Below are 21,440 nucleotides of genomic sequence, written 5' to 3'. Positions count from 1 at the left end.
AAAATATGGACGCAGCATTAAATCAGTAAGAAGAAAGCTTGGCATAGGACAAGGCAAGATGTATGCACTGAAAGATAAGCATGGTAATATCATCAGAAATTTCGATGACATAGTAAAAGCAGCGGAAGAATTCTGTACTGACCTGTACAGTGCCCAAAACAGCCAAGCTACTTTCATTCAAAATAGTGATGAACCGGATACAGAGGCTCCTTCTATAACTAGCGCTGAAGTTAGAAGGGCCTTGAAAGACATGACCAGGGGAAAAGCTGCTGGAGAAGATGGAATAACAGTAGATTTAATCAAAGATGGGGGAGATATCATGCTTGAAAAGCTTGCGGCCCTTTATACGCAATGCCTCACAACTTCATGTGTACCAGAGAGCTGGAAGAACGCCAACATTATACTAATCCATAAGAACGGAGACGTTAAAGAACTGAAGAATTATAGACCCATTAGCTTGCTTTCAGTATTGTATAAAATATTCACCAAGATTCACCAGATTCACCAAATATTCACCAAATATTCACCAAGAATCAGGGCAACACTTGACTTCAGCCAAGCAAGATAACAGGCTGGCTTCAGGAAGGGATATTCTACGATGGATCATATCCATGTCATAAATCAGGTAATCGAGAAATCTGCGGAGTACAATCAACCTCTCTACATGGCTTTCATAGATTATGAAAAGGCATTTGATTCAGTAGAGATACCAGCAGTCATAGAGGCATTGCGTAATCAAGGAGTACAGGAGGCATACGTGAATATCTTAGCAAACATCTACAAGGATTCAACAGCTACCTTGGTTCTCCACAAGAAAAGTAGAAAGTTACCTATCAAGAAAGGGGTCAGGCAAGGGAGACACAATCTCTCCAATGCTATTCACTGCATGCTTAGAAGAAGTATTCAAGCTCTTAGACTGGGAAGGCTTAGGAGTGAGGATCAACGGCGAATATCTCAGCAACCTTCGGTTTGCAGATGACATTGTCCTATTCAGCAACAATGGAGACGAAAAACAACAAATGATTGAGGACCTTAATCGAGAAAGTGTAAGAATTGGGTTGAAGATGAATATGCAGAAGACAAAGATAATCTTCAATAGCCTGGCAAGGGAACAAGAATTCAGGATCGCCAGTCAGCCTCTAGAGTCTGTAAAGGAGTACGTTTATCTAGGTCAATTACTCACAGGGGACCCTGATCGCGAGAAAGAAATTTACAGAAGAATAAAATTGGGTTGGAGTGCATACGGCAGGCATTACCAAATCCTGACTGGGAGCTTACCACTGTCGTTGAAAAGAAAAGTGTACAATCATTGCATTCTACCGGTGCTAACATATGGGACAGAAACTTGGAGGTTAACAAAGAAGCTCGAGAACAAGTTAAGGACCGCACAAAGAGCGATGGAACGAAAAATCTTAGGTCTAACGTTAAGAGACAGGAAGAGAGCGGTGTGGATCAGAGAACAAACGGGGATCGCCAATATTCTAGTTGACATTAACAGGAAGAAATGGAGCTGGGCAGGCCATGTAATGCGTAGGATGGATAACCGGTGGACCATTAGGGTTACAGAATGGATACCAAGAGAAGGGAAGCGCAGTAGAGGTCGGCAGAAAACCAGATGGGATGATGAAGTTAGGAAATTTGCAGGCGCAAGTTGGAATACGCTAGCGCAAGACAGGGGAAATTGGAGATCGCAGGCAGAGGCCTTCGTCCTGCAGTGGACTTAAAATATAGGCTGATGATGATGATGATGATGATGATGATGATGATACCTTGCTTTGGATCATCATCATCACCATCATCATCATCAGCCTATATTTATGTCCACTGCAGGAAGAAGGCCTCTCCCTGTGATCTCCAATTACCCCCCCCGTCTCGCTTTGCGTACGCAGTAAAAAACAATAGGTCAGAGCCGCCAGATGTTCAAAACTATTCCACAGCTCTCCACTACGGCATCCCTTATATCCCATGGAGCCGTTTACTTATGGTGAGTCCGAGTATGCGCGCAGCTGCCCATCACTGCTATTGATTCTGATTTCGAGTGCACGCGACTTTGGCTTTGCCAAATTTCGTTTGCTGAGTGAATTATATACATATTTATGACTTCTGCATGCAAATTGCGATGTTTCCTCTCCTAATAAGCAGTGTAAATTATTAGAAGAGTTTTTCTTTTTCATGAGTCATTAGCATTGCCAACTGGAAAGAGAAGCAATAATGAGACACACATAATTCGTGTGCATTTCCCACGCCGTTGATAAAAGACTCTACCGAAGGAGTCACTGAAGTCTGAATACTTTTTTCAGTGCAAAAAAACCCACAAAGCAATTAGAAGCGAAGTGAACATACAACATATTCATTCTCTAAGCATAGGCTATCCATACCCTTTGAAACAATTGTTAGTTGGCTACCTCCTTCTCGTTTAAAAAGTATATTAAGCTTTGTCCTGGGTATACATGGAAATATATTGTGTCTGTGCACGGTGTTCACTGTGGAAATAAAAAAAAATGTTAGTGAAAAATATACGGATGAATTGGTCGCCGCTGTTGCTTCCATAGCGCTTGTGTTACAATTGTAAAGATTAGAAATAAAGCGAAACTACGAATAAATGGTGTGCACGTCGGCGTTATCAATGATGCAGTAAGCTTTTAGCCACAATATAATTTTAAGTGAGAAGGTAGAGACGACTCAAAGAAACCTAAAGTGGTGTGGGTAACAGAACTCTGATAGTGACACTTAGGGAGAGGAGGTGTCCCCCCTCCCTCCCCCCCCCCCCCCCCCCCCCGCCGAAAACATTGGAGAGGGCTCGGGCCCTGGAGCCCTAGCTCCCGTAGTCGGCGCCTATGGCTGTCATGGTTAAAAAAAATCGTAGGCAATTCCAATCCATGAAGATGGTTGGTTAACGAACGAAGCTGAAACGTATGACCCCTGTGTCTATCACTCCGTTAATCCCTAGGATTTAAAGTATTTTTCAATTATTAGGTTACACACACGTTCGGCTGCGACGGAGAGAACGACGTCACTGACGGTATGCCCGCAGTCCACCATTGTCGCTTGCGTTCGATATCTCGAATAAGCTCGGCGGCGTGGTTAGCAGCATTCGGCCGCCATTGCCACTTGCGATTCTTCGAAATTAAATTGCTTCAAAATTAAATCTGTCCATTACTTAAGACAATGAATGGCTCATACCCCGTAAACGTGGTCTCCCCATAACGACGACAGAAGTGGAATTCTACGCTGGAATGATTAGGGGCAACGCAGCCAACTGTGGAACCAGACGACGATGAGGACGAACGCGCGCGCCGAGTAAGAGCACGTGCCGACGAGCCGGCTGCAGAAGAAGACGACGACGCTCGAGCCAATGCTTATGATGGCAGTTTTCTGCACACAGGCGATTTCGCCTAGCCATAAACGATTTCGCCCAGCCAAATAAAGCTTCGCTTTGAAAGAATTCAGCGATATCGCCAACCCAATGGCCGCCTTGTAGCCGTGCGTTTGTTTTGCACACCATCTCGAACAGACAAATGTTGGGCGCACCACAAGAGGCGCCATTATCGATAAAATGCTAATGGCAGTTTTCTGATTACAGGCGATTTCGCCTAGCCATATACGATTTCACCTAGACAAATAAAGCTTTGCTTTGAAAGAATTTAGCGACGTCGCAAACCCAATGGCCGGCTTGCAGCCGTGCGTTTGTTTTGCACCCCATCTCGAACAGACAAATGTTGTGCGCACCACAAGAGGCGTCATTACTGATTAACAAGGCGAGTTACCATACCATAAGGACGATAACATTTATTACAAGCATGCATCAGCAAAAACGAAATAATGAAATAGCGAAATTCTTCACTTCCGCTGCACTCCGCGTTGGTTCTGTTGGAGGCGTCTGGAGTAGCTTATCGAATTGACACGGAGCTCCTGCACCTCGTTGGCATGGCTCTCTAGGAGAGTTTCCAGCTTCCCTCAGAACTCCGCGGCCACTGCGTCACGCTTCCGCCGCGTCGACTCCAACTCGATTAACAGGCCAGGGCCCCATCCCTGACTCTGGGCCTCGGCATCGCACGTATCCTGTACCGCCTGCAGAGCTGATGACATACCAGTTGTCAGGCGTACGCCGAGGTCCACCGTCACAAGCCTCTGGGCGCTGGAGTCCGCCGTCGTTGTAACAAGCTGACCAGACGGTAGCTTCGACTTAAGGGATGTGCAGACGTGAGCGGCTTTCGTCATCCGTACACCAACTGAAATCCCGAGCGCCTGTCCAGAAAGGCAGTCAGGGGGCCGTATACGTCGATGATAAGCCGCACCCGCGAAGGGCTCAGTGCTTCCATCAGGTCGCCTTCTTGGGACGGGCCTTTTTCACGCAGAAATTCTCGCAGATGACTAACGCTACCCACTACACCTGATTCGGTGGGGGCCTTCCCCTCTGGCTGTTCAATGACGACGGCTTCATCCTCAGCAGTGAGGCTGGTTTCAAGTTCGACAACAATGGACCCACTTGCCTCGCATTCCTTCGTGTCGAAATGCTTGATGCTGTTCAACGATTGAGCTTTGCACTTGGAACCGGTCTCTCGAGTCACCAGAATGTCATTTTTTGAACAGTGCTTGGAAGCAGCTGCTGTCGTGTTTCCAGCAACGTCAGGTATTTTAGGCATCCTGAGATGGGTGAAGAGTTCCGCGAGATTTGCCGTCATGTTGGGCGGCAAGCTACTGGAAGTCAAGCTAGTTGAGCCGCACGACAGCTTGGGCTTCAGCTTCCTTTCCCTGCGTCGCTTTTGAGCAGCAGCGGTTGACATATCCGGTCAGGCTTTGGCGAGGCAGGCGAACCTTCGTGATCGTTGGTTCGGGCAGCCAGGTTCGGATGGAAGACGTCGAATGATTCAGCGCGAGCAGAACACGCAGAAAAGGGGCCAGACAGCGCACCCGTAAGTGCAGCCAGCGAGCCTCGTGATGTCAAGCCGCGAGCCTTGCTGCAATGTCTTCTTCGCCTTTCTGTTTCGTTGTCCGTCACTGAAATGAAAAAGAAATGGAGAGAAATCCTGAACATAAATATTACCACCTGCCAAGGCCTCATCATGAGTGCTAAGACGACATTATGATTTTTTTGTGGTACAAGTCGGCCTCGAACAGCCGGAACTAGGGGTGTCTACGATATAGGTGTCGTCGTTGCGGTGCCAGGTTCCGTTCTTAAATGGTTCATACGGTTCTCAGTGGCTGATCCTCAGAGAAACCAATTGAGGATAAAGTCGTTTGTTGTCGACGGCACACAAACTTAAGTTTGGGCATATCACGCGTACGAGTGCGCACAACAGTTTCGACGCGGAGAAGCGGAAATGAGACGATGAAAAGAAGCTGCGTTGGTCTTACCAAAGGTCGGTGTAATGGACCATTGAACAGGTGATCAGAGTGCGGCAGCTCTGGCTTGGAGAGGGAAGGCAGGCGGCTTGGCGGCACGGGCAGATGGCGGCTGGCGTTCTGGCCAGGCAGCGGGGCGTAACTCGGGCCCGTAGCCCGACTGCTCACGTTCACTCCACGGGCGCAGAAGCTCGCCGGCCTCGGGCAGCAGTTCTCGATCGGGTAGAGTGGCGAAGCCCAAGAACAGGTTGGCAGGAGGTGAAGTTTTGGTGGCTCTGGTCCGAAACCTGACGGCCTTCAACCTCCGGTCCGGTGGCCGTCCTTCTGCTGGCGCCGCTTGATAGAACTCCCCTTCTTCTGCCAGCGGGCCTCGTTTTTCTGCCGCTCTAGTCGATTCGTCTTTTGCTGATTGGCTGCACGAAGCTCCGTGTTTTCTTCTGATTGGATGCCTTTTTCTTTTCTTTTATTTTCTTGCGCCGCGTGCTCACGTTCCGGACGCTCTTCGACGTTGTCGTCTTCCCTCCAGCACGGAATTCGCCTCCGCGCGCGCATTCCTTGTCGTCTGCTTTTTGTCTGTCTCCATCCACCGCACTGTGTCGCGCACTCCACACATCACAGTCGTCTTCTTCCGCAGCTGGCTGCGTTGCCGCTCATCATTACAGCGTAGAATTTCACATCCCTTCTGTGGTCGTAACGGGGAGGCCGCGTTTACGGGGGTATGAGCACTGTTCGTCTCCTAACGCGCGCTCTGCATGATAGCGACTATCCGACGCTTACGGCATGACTGGAACGACATAATATCATGATTGAATGACGACAGTGTGATTACAATAAAATGAGCAAGAAAAGGCTGACGTCGATGTAACGACGAAGGCGTTATGACGAAGACGGCATGACGAGAATGGGATGACGTTATTGAAGTAATGACAACGATGAAACGACAGCGCGACTGGCGACTGTTAGATGACGATGGCCTAATGACGACGGCATGGCGAGACTCTGGTGAAAAGCTGGAATGACGACGAAGCAACGACCATGACCGCATCACGACCACGAACACTCGCCATCTAGTAGCGGCGTGCGAACATACGCTGCGCGGGAAAATTCGCTGCTGAGTGCGATCGGAATAAGCGCACCGAACGCTATCGCTTCTCGGTTGGATTGTTTTGAAAATATTGGCTGTCAAGTTGGGGGTCCAGCCCTTACACGGGTAAACACACCAGTGGCGACTATCTCACCCGTATTTTTTCACTTCACCATTTTTTAAATTTGGACTGTGAACGCCATGCATAGACACAGTAAATTTCAATTTATACCCAGGACAAAGGTTATTGTACTTTTTAAATAAAAGGAGGTAGCCAACTAGCAATTACTTCTAATGGTATGGATAGCCTATGCCTATAGAGAATGGATAGGTTGTTGTATGTTCAGATCGCTTCTAATTGCTTTGCGGGGTTCTTTGACACTGAAAAAAAGTCTTCAGACTTCAGTGACCGTTTTGGTAGGGTCTTCTATCAACGGCCTGCGAAATGCACAATAATTTTATGTCTCAGTATTGCTTCTCTTTCTAGTAAACAATGCTACTGACTCTTCAAGAAGGAAAACTCTTCTAATAATATACAACGTTTATTAGGAATGGAAACATCACCATTTGCTTGCAGAGGTCATAAATATATACAATTCACTCAGTAACCGAAATTAGACCTCGCCGGATGCTCTCTAAATCAGAATAAATAGCAGTGATGAGCAGCAGCGCGTATACTCAAACTCACAAGAAAAGGACGGGGGAGGGGGGGGGGGGCGCAGTTCCGGCATAAAGGCGAAGCAATACTTTACAGGGATTTACATCGTAAAAATTTTACTTCTTGTAAATGTCCTACAATTCAATAACACTAATACTGCTTCGCCTTTACGGCGAAATTTCGCCCCCCCCCCCCCCCCCCCCCTTTGTTTTCTATTGTAAGTTTGAGTTTACGCGCTGCTGCTGATCACTGATATTTATTCTGATTTCGAGTGCATCCGTCTTGGTCTAATTTCGGTTACTGAGTGAATTGTATATATTTATGGCCTCTGCATGAAAATGGTGATGTTTCCATCCCTAATAAACGTTGTATATTGTTAGACGAGTTTTTCTTTTTGATGAATCATTAGCGTTGCCTACTGGAAAGAGAAGCAATACTGAGACACATATAATTCTTGTGCATTTCCCACGCCGGTGATACAAGACCCTACCGAAAGGGTCACTGAAGTCTGAAGACTTTAGCATCAAAGAAACCCGCAAAGCAATTAGAAGCGATCTGAACATACAACAACCTATCCATTCTCTATAGGCATAGGCTATCCATACCATTAGAAGTAATTGCTAGTTGGCTATCTCCTTCTCTTTAAAAAGTACAATAACTTTTGTCCTGGGTACACATTGAAATATATTGTGTCTATGTATGGCGTTCACAGTCCAAATAAAAAAAAAATGTTGAAGTGAAAAACTACGGATGAGATAGTCACCGCTGGTGCGTTTATAGCGCTTGTGTTCGAATTGTCAGGATTAGGAGAAATAATGCGAAAGTATGAATAAAAGCCGTGCACGAGTCCGCGCCAACAATAATGCAGTAAGCTTTTAGCCGCAATAAAATTTTAGGTGCAAAGGTATATAGAGGCCACTCAAGAGAAACCTTAAATGATGTGGGTAACAGAACTCAGGTAATGACACTAAAAGGGAGGGCACCCGTAGTCGGTGCCGATGGCTACCATGGTTCACATAAGAATTTAGCCACGTCGCAAACCCAATGGTCGGCTTGCAGCCGTGCGCTTGGTGCCAGTGCGTTGGTTTTTCACCACCTCTCAAACAGATTAACGTTTGGTGCACTACACGAGGCGCCATGGCCGATTAAAAAGTCGGGTTACCATACCATAAGGACGAAAACATTTATTACAGGAATGCGCCAGCAAATAGAGAAATAAATAGCGAATATGAACAATACGACCTTTAAATATTTACGTTTAAAAAATCGACATGAAAAAGAAAGCAGAGGAAAAAAATGCGACCGGCTTCAAGCGCACCATGCGGCTGTAGTATGCACTTCTTTTCCTTTTTTTTTCGAGACGGGGTGTCTCCAGTTGTTCTCGATGGTCCTTTGGAGGCACAGCATTCAGGTTGTCAAGCAACAGTGCCACGATGACACTGTTAAAGTCTGGCACTGGCGGCGGCGTTGTGTACCTCTTGAGCTCTTTGTCAGACGGAGGTAGTGGCCGGCGCCTTCGGTCAATGGGCAGTGAGTGCGGCTTCTCGCGCCTGGGACGAGGCAGTGCATACCTCTGACGTTGCTTTGGCCGTGGCTGCGGTGGTCGCGGGCTGACCTGGTCTTCTTCCCCATGCGTGCCGGTTGGCTTCTTTTTCTTGGCGGTGCTGGTCTTCAGTCCCGTTGCACTCCCCGTTTGTTCTGGTGGAGGCGTCTGGAGTGAATTGACGCGAAGCTCCTGCACCTCGTCGGCGTGGCTCTCCCGGAGATCTTCCAGCTTCTCTTTGAGCTCCACGGCCACTGCGTCGCGCTTCCGCAGCGTCGACTCCAACTCGATGAACAGGGCATCTACATCTGACTCTGTGGGGGCCTTCCGCTCTGGCTCTTCAGTGACGATGACTTTATCCTCAGCAATGATGCTGGTTTCATGTTCGACAACGACGGACCCACTTGCCTCGCATTCCTTCGTGTCGAAAAGCTTGATGCTGTTCGATGATTGAGCTTTGCACTTGGCAGCGGTCGTCTCTGGAGTCGCTAGAACGTCATCTTTTGAACAGTGCTTGGAAGCAGCTGCTTCTGCCGTCTTTCCAGCGACGTCACGTATGTCCTGCATCTTGTGACGGGCGAAGAGTTCCGTGAGCTTTGCCGTCATGTTGGACGGCAAGCTATTGGAAGCCAGGCTTGTCGAGCCGCACGACAGCTCGGGCTTGAGCTTCCTTCTCCTGCGGCGCTTTCGAGCAGCGACGGTTGACATATCCGGTCAGGCTCTGACGGCACAGGCAAAAGCTTCGGGAGCGTTGGTTGTTGTTCTTGTTGTGACGTGCAGCCAGCGAGTCTCGTGATGTCAAGCCGCGAGCGTTGCTGCAATCTTCTTCGCCTTTCTATTTCGTTGTCCGTCACTGAAAAAGAAATGAAGAGAAATCCTGAACATAAAAAATTAATACTTTCCCAAGGCCTCATCGTGAGTGCTAAGACGCCATTCTGATTTTTTGTAGCACCAACACCTAACGACATTATGTTTCTTAAGGACTGCTCACGTTCTGCCCACGGGCGCAGAAGCTCGCAAGCCTCGGGCAGCAGTTCTTGATCGGGTAGAATGGCGCCGCCCAGGAACGGGATGGCAGGAGGCCCCGCACGGGTGAAGTCCTGGTGGCTCGGGTCCGCAACCTGACTGCCTTCAACCCTCGGTCTGGGGGCCGGCCTTCTGCTGGCGTCGCTTCCTGGAACTCGCCTTCTTCAGCCAGCGCGCCTCGCTTTTCTGCCTCTCTGGTGGATTCGTCTTTTGCTGATTGGCCGCTCGAAGCTCCGTGTTTTCTTCTGATTGGATGCCTTTTCATTTTATTTTCTTTTCTTGCGCCGCGTGTTCACGTGCCGGACGCTCTTCAACGTTGTCATCTTCCCTCCAGCACGGAATTCTCCTCCGCGCATGCATTGCTTGTCGTCTGCTTCTTGTCTGTCTCCATCCACCGCACTGTGTCGCGCACTCCGCACACCACAGTCGTCTTCTTCCGCAGCTGGCTGCGTTGCCCCTCATCATTCCAGCGTAGCATTTTACTTCTCTTCCGTGGTTGTAATGGGGATGCCGCGTTTACGGGGGTATATGAGCCAATCATTGTTCCTTTCCTAACGCGCGCTCTCCGCGGCCTCGTTAAGACACGTCGTCAGTTGCTCCTCTGGGGGTGGCAGGAGAAGGACGTGCGTAAACCTAAAGTTTAGGAACTAGCGCCAATAAATACACTTAAAAGGAACATGAAAGTCGCCTAAAGTTTTCTTTTTTTTGTGGATAGCTTACCACACAGTCGATGAAATGAAATTCAGGCATGAAACTAAATTTCTGAAACAGCCATGCAGCACTGAAGCAGCAGTACAGGATCCATATTAAATTCTAGGGTTACGGTATGCGTGCGAGAACTACGCTGTGATTATGAGGGATGTCGTAGTGGGGTGAGACGGATTAATTCTGCGAACCTCAGGTTCTGTAAAAATGCAGCCAATGCACGGTGCACGAGCTGTTTTGAATTCCGGCGCCTTCGGTACGCGGCCGCCGCTGCCGGGATCGAACTGTTCGCCTCCAGCTCAGGAGCCATATTCTCTAACGATTCGGTTTCGGGAGAATTTATTTTGCGGGGTGGCATGTTTGGGCGGTCCGCTGACGTAATGAGAACGAGAGGAAGGACAGAGGCCAATAGGCGGGCAGGTTTTTTTCTGGTTGTCAACGTCTCAAACCAAGGAAAATACAGCTAATTAGAACGCTTCTTGCACTGACTGCTGATGTCGCTCGTGCACACGGCACGCACAGGCTCTGCACACGGCACACGGCACCTTCGATTACACGAGACATCGGCGGTGGTGCCTGCTCACGTCCATCCACCCAGACCCCCGAGTAGCTACTGGCAAGGCCCAAGCCGCTTCCACAGAACGGCCTCTGTAGAAGAGACCGCTCCACGCTACTGCGCTTGCGAACTGGCTGCATCTGGACTGCGGCCCGGCTATAGGCTCCGTACACTGAACAGAGGGCGCTACGGCAAAATACGGCAAAACGCCGTGCAGCGCCGATGGTGGTAGGAATGTGAAACACTGAGACGGCCGCTCCGAGCCCCGCGGCAGCGACTGAACGTGTTTCAACGCGCGCGTGACGTTCAAAATGTCGCGTGTGTTGTTTTGCGGCTTTAAGCCGATAAGCTGTATTGAAAATTACTTTCGTGCGCCTATACTCGACAAAGGAGACAAGCTGTATGTCGCGGGCCACGTTTACGACGTGAAGGAGACCGACGGCGCCGACTTGAGGGCGCCGTCGGTCACTCTGAGCAAGGGAAACAAGTGTACGACGTTTCCTTGCAGGTAGGGAGAACATGCATGCATTTTTATATCAGCAAGTGGTTTTGACGCATAAGCGGAAGCGCACACGCTACCACGACTTATTGGAGGAAAATCTGCGGTGCAAGTTAAACGAAGACGAAGAACACACAAACAGGACGGGAGCTTACGGCGCATTGCAACTAACTCAAACCAAGATTATGCTACCGCGACGTTTTCAGAATGAGAACAATCCCAAATCAACATTCGGTGATTACACGTCGTTTTTGCTACGTTGCCAGGTATTCCGGTGCGTGGTCACAGAAATGTCCAACTGCAGCTCTGCTATTTACAGTATTTCGTTCATTTCGTGGCCGACGTGCGCAGAAACGCACTTTTGCAAATATATAAATGAAGCGTTTCTAGGTGATTTTTCCTTTATTGCCTACTCCGCCGTTCACGAAGTGTTTGGAGCAGATCCTGATCGTCTGCTTCGGCATCCACGGCGAGCCGTCATTCTCGCCGAAGAAAAGAAGAGGAGCATGATTGCGAATACTACGCAGTTCATACTGACGACACAGTGCCCTATGCATGCGGCCGCAAGCAAGAGCGCACATGCAGTAACCGAATGACTTCTTCACGAGACGGTAAACGAGGCAAACACGCCACAATGCGCTGACGAGAGAGAGCAGTCTCACGGCGGGCGCCACTTGGTGAAGGCATTTGAAGTTTAGATGTTACACGCACCATCACTACCCCCAAAATGAACGCAAACCGAGTTTATTTACTTCGCTGAAAGTATCACAGAAAAACGCAATTTAACAGTTAATTGCCGGACTGCAAGCAATCAACAAAGATTCGCATGCAGCCTACAAGAGCATTTGAGGCGCAAATTCGCGCGTAAAATTTCGCGCTACGCAAGCTTGCTGTGCAAAACGTGCTCCATACACTTCCAACCGCGCTAAGCACACAAATACAGTTGCAGAACCTCAAGCAGCTAGACCTGGCTAGACCTTAAAGCATATAGTTACATTGACACTAGGAAAACGCTGTTTTCACAATTACTTAACTCTTCGAACAGCAACAATCCATCTTTTATGTCGCTCTTGCTCCCACGGGCGGCCAGGAAATCGGTATACAATTTCACGCCAATCTGGCCTTCGTGGCTGTGGCAGTTTTTTACGCAGCAGTACCGGCACTTGTTCTTTTTCCGTACGCTTTCAGTCGATGGATTCGAATTAGTCGAGCTGAAGGATGACATTGTCTCAACGCCAGAAAAGACCGAACAGCACCAGCGACGCCGCGCCTACGAATACCCCCGCGCGCTTTGCCCGTCTCATTATTATTGGCGGCGCTGCGACAGATGGCGCAGCAATCGCAGCAAACTTCACTGTACGGAGCCTATATGCCAAAGGCCGCGCCCCGTCACCTGCTTGCAAGAGATGCGGAGACCCCGAGACTCTGGAGCACCTCTGTGCCTGCCCCTCCTTGGCGCAAGAACGCTCCAAAGTCATCGGTACTTACAGACGCTACGGACTTCCAATGGCCAGAGAGACTGACATGCTGTTTCCAGTGTGTCCACAACTCCCTGTGCTGTGATGCCTGCAGGAGTTTATGGACTCAACAGGAAGCGCCACTTTATGAGCACCCGCTACAACGCTGGCCCCTTTGCTGGGGACTACCACCTGTCGAGCACAGCGGAATCTATTTCCCTTCATTCTCCGTCTTTCTCTATCCCCTTTTACTTCCCATTCCCTCTCCCCTGACCGCGGTTCGCCTTGCTCCCGCTGGGGTTGCAGAATCAAGCGTCATTTCCGTCTCTTGATCACTCTCTCTATCCCTCTCTCTTCGAATCACACCTCGCACCTCGCACCAATTCGCTTTGTAGCAGACGATGGATTCGGTTTCCGCATGATTGACGTGTGTGCGACGTCACCATAAAATGCATGCGCGCCCCGAGGCGATTGGATGTGGATCTTTGTAACTATCGCCGGTCAGTTTTTTTTTTTTTTGCTCGCTTAAATTTAGCCTGATAGATGTCTGGGGGAATTGTCTGGTGCTTGCTGGTTGTTTTCAACGGCAAAACTCTAGTGAAGCAGCATAGAGAACAGGACCACAACTGAAAACGAAGAGCGAGGACAGAACCGCTTTTCAGTGCTCACAACTGTCAGAGGAAATGTGAAGCTGGGCTTACATAGTGGTGGTGTCTGCTAATCAGTGTTGCTGTGTTACCTTCCCGTGGTGGTGTTGTCCGTTCCCAGGAGGACAATGTTGGTACTGCCGCCAACGCTAAGGGCCAGACCACAATTCCACATCAATGTAAAGCGGCCCGGCGACTTTCATTTCGCCTTCCTGCAATGCATCCCACTGGACAGTGGCTGCAAACTCTTGTCCATCGCGATAGACTTAACCCCAGCGGAGAAGCTGTCATGAACGCGCGGCGCGTTGTTGTGAACGCAATGCGCGTTGTTATGAACGCGCTGCGGCCCTCAGACGCAAACGCTTCCCCGGGGATGCTTCACCGCCGAGCTGTGGGCATGTCGGAACGCGCAGCCCCTGTGCAGTTTTCTCTCCTTTGCTGGCATCCCTCTGGCACCCGGACATGCAGAGCTGAAATCTCCTCCGGTGGATATAAAAGGCCGGCGCACTTGAATTGAATCTCTATATTCAAGTGACGCTAACAAAATCGGTGTGAGTGATGAATCCCGGTGTTAAGCAGCTCCCATATGCGAGGGACCAGGTAGTTCTTTAGCGGGGAAGTGTAGGTTTTATGATCTATAACTTCGATTACTTTAAAAGAAAGTATCTGAACGAGGTAGCGGGCACGGCTGATTCTTTATGCAATATAACATCTATTATTTATTTATTAAGGCGAAAACCTTAGGTGTCCATGTTGGCGGTGCACTTGGCGGAACTGCGCCATGATGAAAAATAGATGACACCGCAAATAATGCTCGGATTGACGTCACATTTCTCAGGGAGGTTCCTGTAAACAAAGTAAATTACTGGCTTTAATAAGTTTGGCACATTTCGGTATGGGTGGGAATCGAATGGGGGGCCTCCGGGGTGTGAGACGAGCACGCTTCCCTTAAACCACGGCTGCTCCACGGTTCTGGCTTAATGAAGGAGTGCCTAGTGCGTACAGTGATTGCACAGGTCACGTCGCAGCTATCTCGCTAACTAAAGGCGTAGCCTAGTGCGTGCACTAACATGCTGCACTTTATAGGTACTACGTTAAGTGTTCATGTGTGACGTTCAGGAGGTCGCCTTAGTGTCACACGTGTACTTCCCACTGCTGCTCGTTATGTCTTGCAAGAAGTCTAGCGCCGATTGTATAAATAATGCATTAGAAATATGTCTTACAAAGAGGTCTACCCCGATTGTATAACTTCATGTATTACCAAATGTGCAGCATGTTTTCGCCTTCTTGTGTTACAAGAGTGTAACACCTGCCGAACGTTTACTGTGACGCTGTCTATAGCTAGGATCCGGGAATTTCATGGTGATGTTTCCATATTTGATAAACGTTATAAATTATTAGAAGAGTTTTCCTTTTTGATGACTCATTAGCATTGCCTACTGGAAAGAGAAGCAATACTGAGACATATAATTCCTGTGCATTTCGCACACCGTTGATAGAAGACCCTACCGAAAGGCTCACTGAAGTCTGAAGACTTTTTTCAGTGTCAAAGAACCCCGCAAAGCAATTAGAAGCGATGCGAACATACAACATATTCATTCTCTAGGCATAGGCTATCCATACCATTAGAAGTAATTGCTAGTTGGCTACCTCCTTCTCTTTAAAAAGTAGAATAACCTTTGTCCGGGTATACATTCAAATATATTGTGTCTATGTATGGCGTTCACAATGCAAATTAAAAAAAAAATTTTGAAGTGAAAAAATACGGATGAGATAGTCGCAACTGGTGTGTTTATAGCGCTTGTGTTCGAATTGTCAGGATTTGCAGAAATAATGCGAAAGTATGAATAAAAGCCATGCACTAACCGGCGCCAACAATAATGCAGTATGCTTTTAGCCACACTTAAATTTTAAGTGCAAAGGTAGAGGCCCGTCAAGGGAAACCTTAAATGACGTGGGTAACATAACTCAGGTAATGACACTTAAAGGGGGCGGGGGGCACCCGTAGTCGGTGCCGATGGCTACCATGGTTCACATAAGAATTTAGCCACGTCGCAAACCCAATGGTCGGCTTGCAGCCGTGCGCTTTGTGCCACTGCGTTTGTTTTTCACCACCTCTAAAAATGATTAATGTTTGGCCCAGCACGCGAGGCGCCATAACCGATGAAAAAGTCGGGTTACCATACTATAAGGACGAAAACATTTATTACAGGAATGCACCAGCAAATAGAAATAAATAGCGAATATGAACAATACGCCCTTTAAATATTTACGTTTAAAAAAAACACCGCATATCCACGGGGTGAATGATGATGAGTGGGCGAAGCTCCGGAGGGAATCATCGGTAAACCGTGAATCTTCCGTGTAATTCGCCCAGTCTCGCCGCACTAAATCGAACGATTGACTTCCACCAATGACACGCGCCATATGTGACGTCATTCCTATTTTATAACAGCGCCCTTCATTATAATTGCACCATCTCCCGCTTAAGGGGACGCTAGCACAAACGCGTTAGAAACGTGCAGTACTCTAAGGGGAAGAGGCCACAGCGTCTTACGCAGCCGTTTACACATGCCGGAACGTGCACCGCGTTTGCCGACGCCATCAGCGTTTATGAATACGGGGGTAAGGCGGAGAGGCCACGGCGTCTTACACCAGCTTCTTGCACGGGCCGTAACGCGCTAGCACAAACGCGTTAGAAACGCGCAGTCTTTCGTTAATGTTGGGTATTTATTGCCATCTAGGTGCGTCTGTCCATGTGCGCTTCGTGGCGTAGTGGTTAGCGCCACGCGTTCAGAAGCGAAGGGTCCCTGGTTCGATTCCGCTACGGCCACAACTCTCGGAATTTTTTTTCTCATAAAAGTAGACGTGGCTACCTACTACGACGACTACTACTACAGAGGAGGGACAGACCCACACCCTAAGGAGCTTCGCCCCTAAAAATCGACATGAAAAGGAAAGCAGAGGAAAAAAGAAATGCCACCGGCTTCAAGCGCACCATGTGGCTGTAATATGCCGCTTTTTTTTCCTTTTTTTTTTCGAGACGGGGTGTCTTCAGTTGTTTTCGACGGTCCTTTGGAGGCACAGCATTCATGTTGTCAAGCAACAGTATCACGATGGCACTGTTAATGTCTGGCACCGGCGGCGGTGTTGTGCACCTATTGAGCTTTTTGTCAGACGGAGGTAGTGGCCGGCGCCTTCGGTCAATGGGAAGTGAGTGCGGCTTCTTCTCGCGCCTGGGACGAGGCAGTGCATACCTCTGACGTTGCTTTGGCCGTGGTTGCGGTGGTCGCGGGCTGACCTGGGCCTCTTCTTCCCCATGCGTGCCAGTTGGCTTCTTTTTCTTGGCGGTGCTGGTCTTCACTTCCGCTGCACTCCCCATTGGTTCTGGTGGAGGCGTCTGGAGTAACTTATCGAATTAACGCGGAGCACCTGCATCTCGTCGGCATGGCTCTTACGGAGAGCTTGCAGCTTCCCTTTGAGCTCTGCGGCCACTGCGTCACGCTTCCGCAGCGTCGACTCCAACTCTATGAACAGGGCATCTACATCTGACTCGGTGGGGGCCTTCCGCTCTGGCTCTTCACTGACGATGACTTCATCCTCAGCAATGATGCTGGTTTCATGTTCGACAACAATGGTGGACCCACTTGCCTCGCGTTCCTTCGTGTCGAAATGCTTGATGCTGTTCGACGATTGAGCTTTGCACTTGGCAGTGGTCGTCTCTGGAGTCGCCAGAATGTCATCTGTTGAACAGTGCTTGGAATCCGCCGCTTCTGCCGTGTTTCCAGCGACGTCACGCATGTCCTGCATCTTGAGACGGGTGAAGAGTTCCGTGAGGTTTGCCGTCATACTGGGCGGCAAGCTACTGGAAGCTAGGCTAGTCGAGCCGCACGACAGCTCGGGCTTGAGCTCGAGCTTCCTTCTGCTGCGGTGCTTTTGAGCAGCGGCGGTTGACATATCTGGTCAGGCTCTGACGGGGCAGGCGAAGCTTCGGGAGCGTTGGTTCGGGCAGCCAGGTTCAAATGGCAGACGTTGAACGATTTCACCGCGTGCCGAACGTGCAGAAAGGCGGCCAGGCAGGGCACCCGTACGTGCAGCCAGCGAGCCTCGTGATGGCAAGTCGCGAGCCTTGCTGCGATCTTCGTCGTCTTTCCGTTTCGTTGTCCGTTACTGAAAAAGAAATGGTCAGGAATCCTGAACATAAAAAAATTGCACATGTTGCCGAGGCCTCTGCGTGAGTGCTAAAACGCCATTATGAGTTTTTTTCTGGTGGATAGATTATTACACAGTTAGTGAAATGGAATTCAGGCAAGGAATTAAGTTTTCCAAACAGCTATGTGGCACGAACGCAGCAGTACAAGATGCATATTAACGAAGCTTTCTCTTTCGTATGCTATACTTAACCGCGAAATATTAAATTCTAGGGTTATGCATGCGAAAACTACGTTGTGATTATGAGGCATGTGGTAGTGGGGTGATCCGGATTCATTTTGCTAGCCTCAGGTTCAGTAAACATGTGGCCAATGCACGGTGCACGAGCGTTTTTGTATTTCGGCGCCATCGGAACGCGGCTGCCACTACCCACTAAGACATGCCTCATAACCACAACCTAGTTTTCGCGGGCATAACCCTGGAATTTAATATTTCACAGCCACGTATAGCATACGAAAGAGAAAGCTTCGTTAATATGGATCCTGTTCTGCTACTTTCGAGCAACATGGCTGTTTTAAAAATATAGTTCCTTGCCAGAAAGAGTATATTTCTGCAAAACGTCATATATATAATGACGTTTTAGTACTCACGCAGAGCCCTCGGCAAGATGTGTTAGTTTTTTATGTCTCTGACCGTTTTCCTTTTCAGTGACGGACGCCAAAACGGAAAGTCGACGAAGATTGCAGCAAGGCCGCGCGCGGCTGCGTTTCTCATTTGCAAAAAGAATTCCCTTCAGCTACCTACTGTCAACCCATTCTTGGCCATCCCCCTCAGTGGGTATGAGCCATGATAGAGGTTCATCATCATCATCGTTGACATCACGAGGCTCGTGATGCGCGTTCTGCTCGCGCTGAAATCGTTCGACGTCTGCCGTCTGATCCTGGCTGCCCGAGCGAACGCTCCCGAAGCTTCGCCTGCCCCGTCAGGGCCTGACCAAATATGTCAACCATCGCTGCTCGAAAGCGCCGCAGCAGAAGGGAGCTGAAGCACAAGGTGTCGTCCGGCGCTTCTAGCAGGGTTTCCAGTAGCGTGTCGTCCAACATGACGGCAAACCTCACGGAACTCTTCGCCCGTCTCAAGATTCAGGACGTACGTGACGTCGCTGGAATCACGGCAGAAGCGGCGGATTCCAAGCACTGTTCAACAGATGACATTCTGGCGACTCCAGATACGACCACTGCCAAGTGCAAAGCTCAATCATCGAACAGCATCAAGCTTTTCGACACGAAGGAATGCGAGGCAAGTGGGTCCATTGCTGTCGAACTTGAAACCAGCCTCACTGCTGAGGATGAAGCCGTCGTCATTGAACAGCCAGAGGGGAAGGCCGCCACCGATACAGGTGTAGTGGGTATCGTTCGTCAGCTGCGAGAATTTCTGCGTGATAAAGGCCCGTCCCAAGAAGGCGACCTGATGAAACACTGAGCCCTTCGCGCGCTCAGCTTATCCTCGAAGAATACGGCACCCTGACGGCCTTTATGGACAGGCACCCGGGATTTCAGGCTGTGCACGAGGATCCTTACGCGTTTGTCTATTACAAGGAGCCCGATGACGAAGCCGCTCGAGTCTGCACCTCCCTGCCTTGTTCATCGAGATGGAGTCGACGCTACGGAAGCGCACCGCAGTGTCGACTTTTTTTTTCTTCTGCTTTCTTTTTCATGTCAATTTTTTAAATGTCGCTTTATGAAAATTGTGTTGTTCATTTCCACTATTTCTTTATTTTTGCTGATGCATTCCTGTAATAAATGTTTTAGTACTTATGGCACGGTAACCCGCCTTTTTAATTGGAGATAGCGCTTCTCGTGGAGCGCCAAACATTTGTCTGTTCCACATGTGGTGAAAAAGCGACCCGCCGGGGTAGCTCAGTCAGCTAAGGCGTTGCGCTGCTGAGCACGAGGTCGCGGGATCGAATCCCGGCCCCGGCGGCCGCATTTCTATGGAGGCGAAATGCAAAAACGCCCGTGTGCTTGCGTTGTAGTGCATGTTAAAGAACCCCAGGTGGTCAAAATTAATCCGGAGACCTCCACTACGGCGTGCCTCATAATCAGAACTGGTTTTGGCACGTAAAACCCCAGAAAGAAGAAGAATGTGGTGAAAAAGCAAACTCACTTGCTCTAAGCGCGCGGCTGCAAGCTGGTCGTTCGGTTTGCGGCGTGGTAAATTCTTTGAAGGCGAAGCTTTATATGCCTAGGCGAAATCGTATATGGCTAGGCGAAGTCGCCTGTGTACAGAAAACTACCATCATCAGCATTGGCTCGAGCATCGTCGTCTTCTTCCGCAGCTGGCTCGTCGGCACGGGCCCGTTCTCGGCACGCGCTGGTGCCACTGCTACCACGTTCGTCGTCGTCTTCTGTTTCCACAGTTGGCTGCGTTGCCGCTAATAATTCCAGCGTAGAATCCACTTCGGTCGTCGTAATGGGGAGGCCGCGTTTACGGGCGAATGAGCCATTCATTGTCTTAGGTAATGGACAGATTTAATTTTGAAGCAATTCAATTTCGAAGAATCGCAAGTGGCAGTGCTGCTGACCAAGTCGCCGAGCAAACTCGAGGCATCGAACGCAAGCGACACCCGTGGACTGCGGGCATACCGTCAGTGACTACAAACATGAGGTATATAAGCATGAGGTATATACAAATCACGGTGTACGATATATACTCTTTAGATGACACTGGCAAGGCGCGATCGACCTGATAATGTAGCAACGGCGCGCGTCCGTCGGCCCGGTGACGCCAGCGGATACCTATCGACGGGAAAACGCAACTTAAGTTAAAACCACAGTGTAAGATATATACTCTTTAGGTGGGGACACTTCTCGGCTTGCTTGCTAGACGCGATCGACCAGATTTATAAAGTAACAAGGGCGCGCGTCTGTCGAGGCGGTGACGGCAGCGGATACCTATCGGCGGAACGACGCAACTTCAGTTAGACCGCAGGCGAGAGCGTGCGCCGACAAGGAACGCGCGCATGCCCTCTCCCCGGTGACCTACTTTCGCGCGTCACTCAATCATTTCGGATTTCCCGCGAACCGCTGGTTGCTATAACAACGGGAGATTAAACCAATAAAAACCTTTCAGCGTTGAAGTTGCGTCGTACTGCCGATAGGTATCCGCTGCCGTCACCGGGCCGATCGGCGCGCGCCTTTGCTACTTCATCTGGTCGATCGAGTCTGGCGAGTGTCCTCACCTAAAGATTATATATCTTACACCGTGCATGGTTAAAACAAAGCCGAGAGCTTGCGAGGGCAAGGAAAGCTCGGATATCACAAGCAGCCGGACAAAAGCGTCTGCAAGCGGCGTCGCGTCGCCGTATCTGCTTCGTCAGGGTGATGCCCTCTTCCCCACGCGGTCCCCTCACCACGGTGACCTACTTTCGCGCGTCAATCATTTCAGATTTCTCGCGAAGCACCAGTTGCTATACCAACGGGAGATTAAACCAATAAAAACCTTTTCTGTCTTGAAGTTGCGTCGTATAGAAAAAGAAATTGCCGATAGGTATAACCGCTGCCGTCACTGGGACGATCGGCGCGCGACGCTGCTACTTTATCTGGTTGATCGCGTTTCGCAAGCAAGCCGAGAAGTGTCCCCACCTAAAGAGTATATATCTTACACCGTGATACAAACAGAATGCTAATGGGCATAATAATCTAATCGTTGTAATCCCTTTCTAATATTCTTTTTCATAATGGGGTTCCCGGAAAGTTAATCCTAAA

At 49.4% G+C, this 21,440-nt stretch overlaps 1 protein-coding gene across 2 annotated transcripts in view; it reads right to left on the bottom strand.

The window, feature by feature from the left end:
* Positions 1-4,228: 4,228 nt before the first annotated feature.
* The window catches only part of LOC125944151 (uncharacterized), a 98,372-nt gene continuing 81,160 nt past the window's right edge, over positions 4,229-21,440 (bottom strand). The window contains exon 2 of one of the 2 annotated variants that reach the window (XR_007466163.1): positions 4,229-5,001. Coding sequence is in view for 1 of the 2 variants with exons in the window: in XM_049664314.1 (XP_049520271.1) it covers positions 8,347-9,339 (993 nt within the window). In the remaining variant the exon portion in view is untranslated. Of the gene's footprint in view, positions 5,002-8,276; positions 9,485-21,440 lie in introns of those variants that run through there. The other variant, XM_049664314.1, reaches the window with a different exon arrangement.

Source organism: Dermacentor silvarum, chromosome 3 (assembly GCF_013339745.2).
Source record: "Dermacentor silvarum isolate Dsil-2018 chromosome 3, BIME_Dsil_1.4, whole genome shotgun sequence".
Lineage (NCBI taxonomy): Eukaryota > Metazoa > Arthropoda > Arachnida > Ixodida > Ixodidae > Dermacentor > Dermacentor silvarum.
The sequence above is the reverse complement of the archived record's forward strand: the minus strand, read 5'-3'. Positions and strand labels throughout refer to the sequence as shown.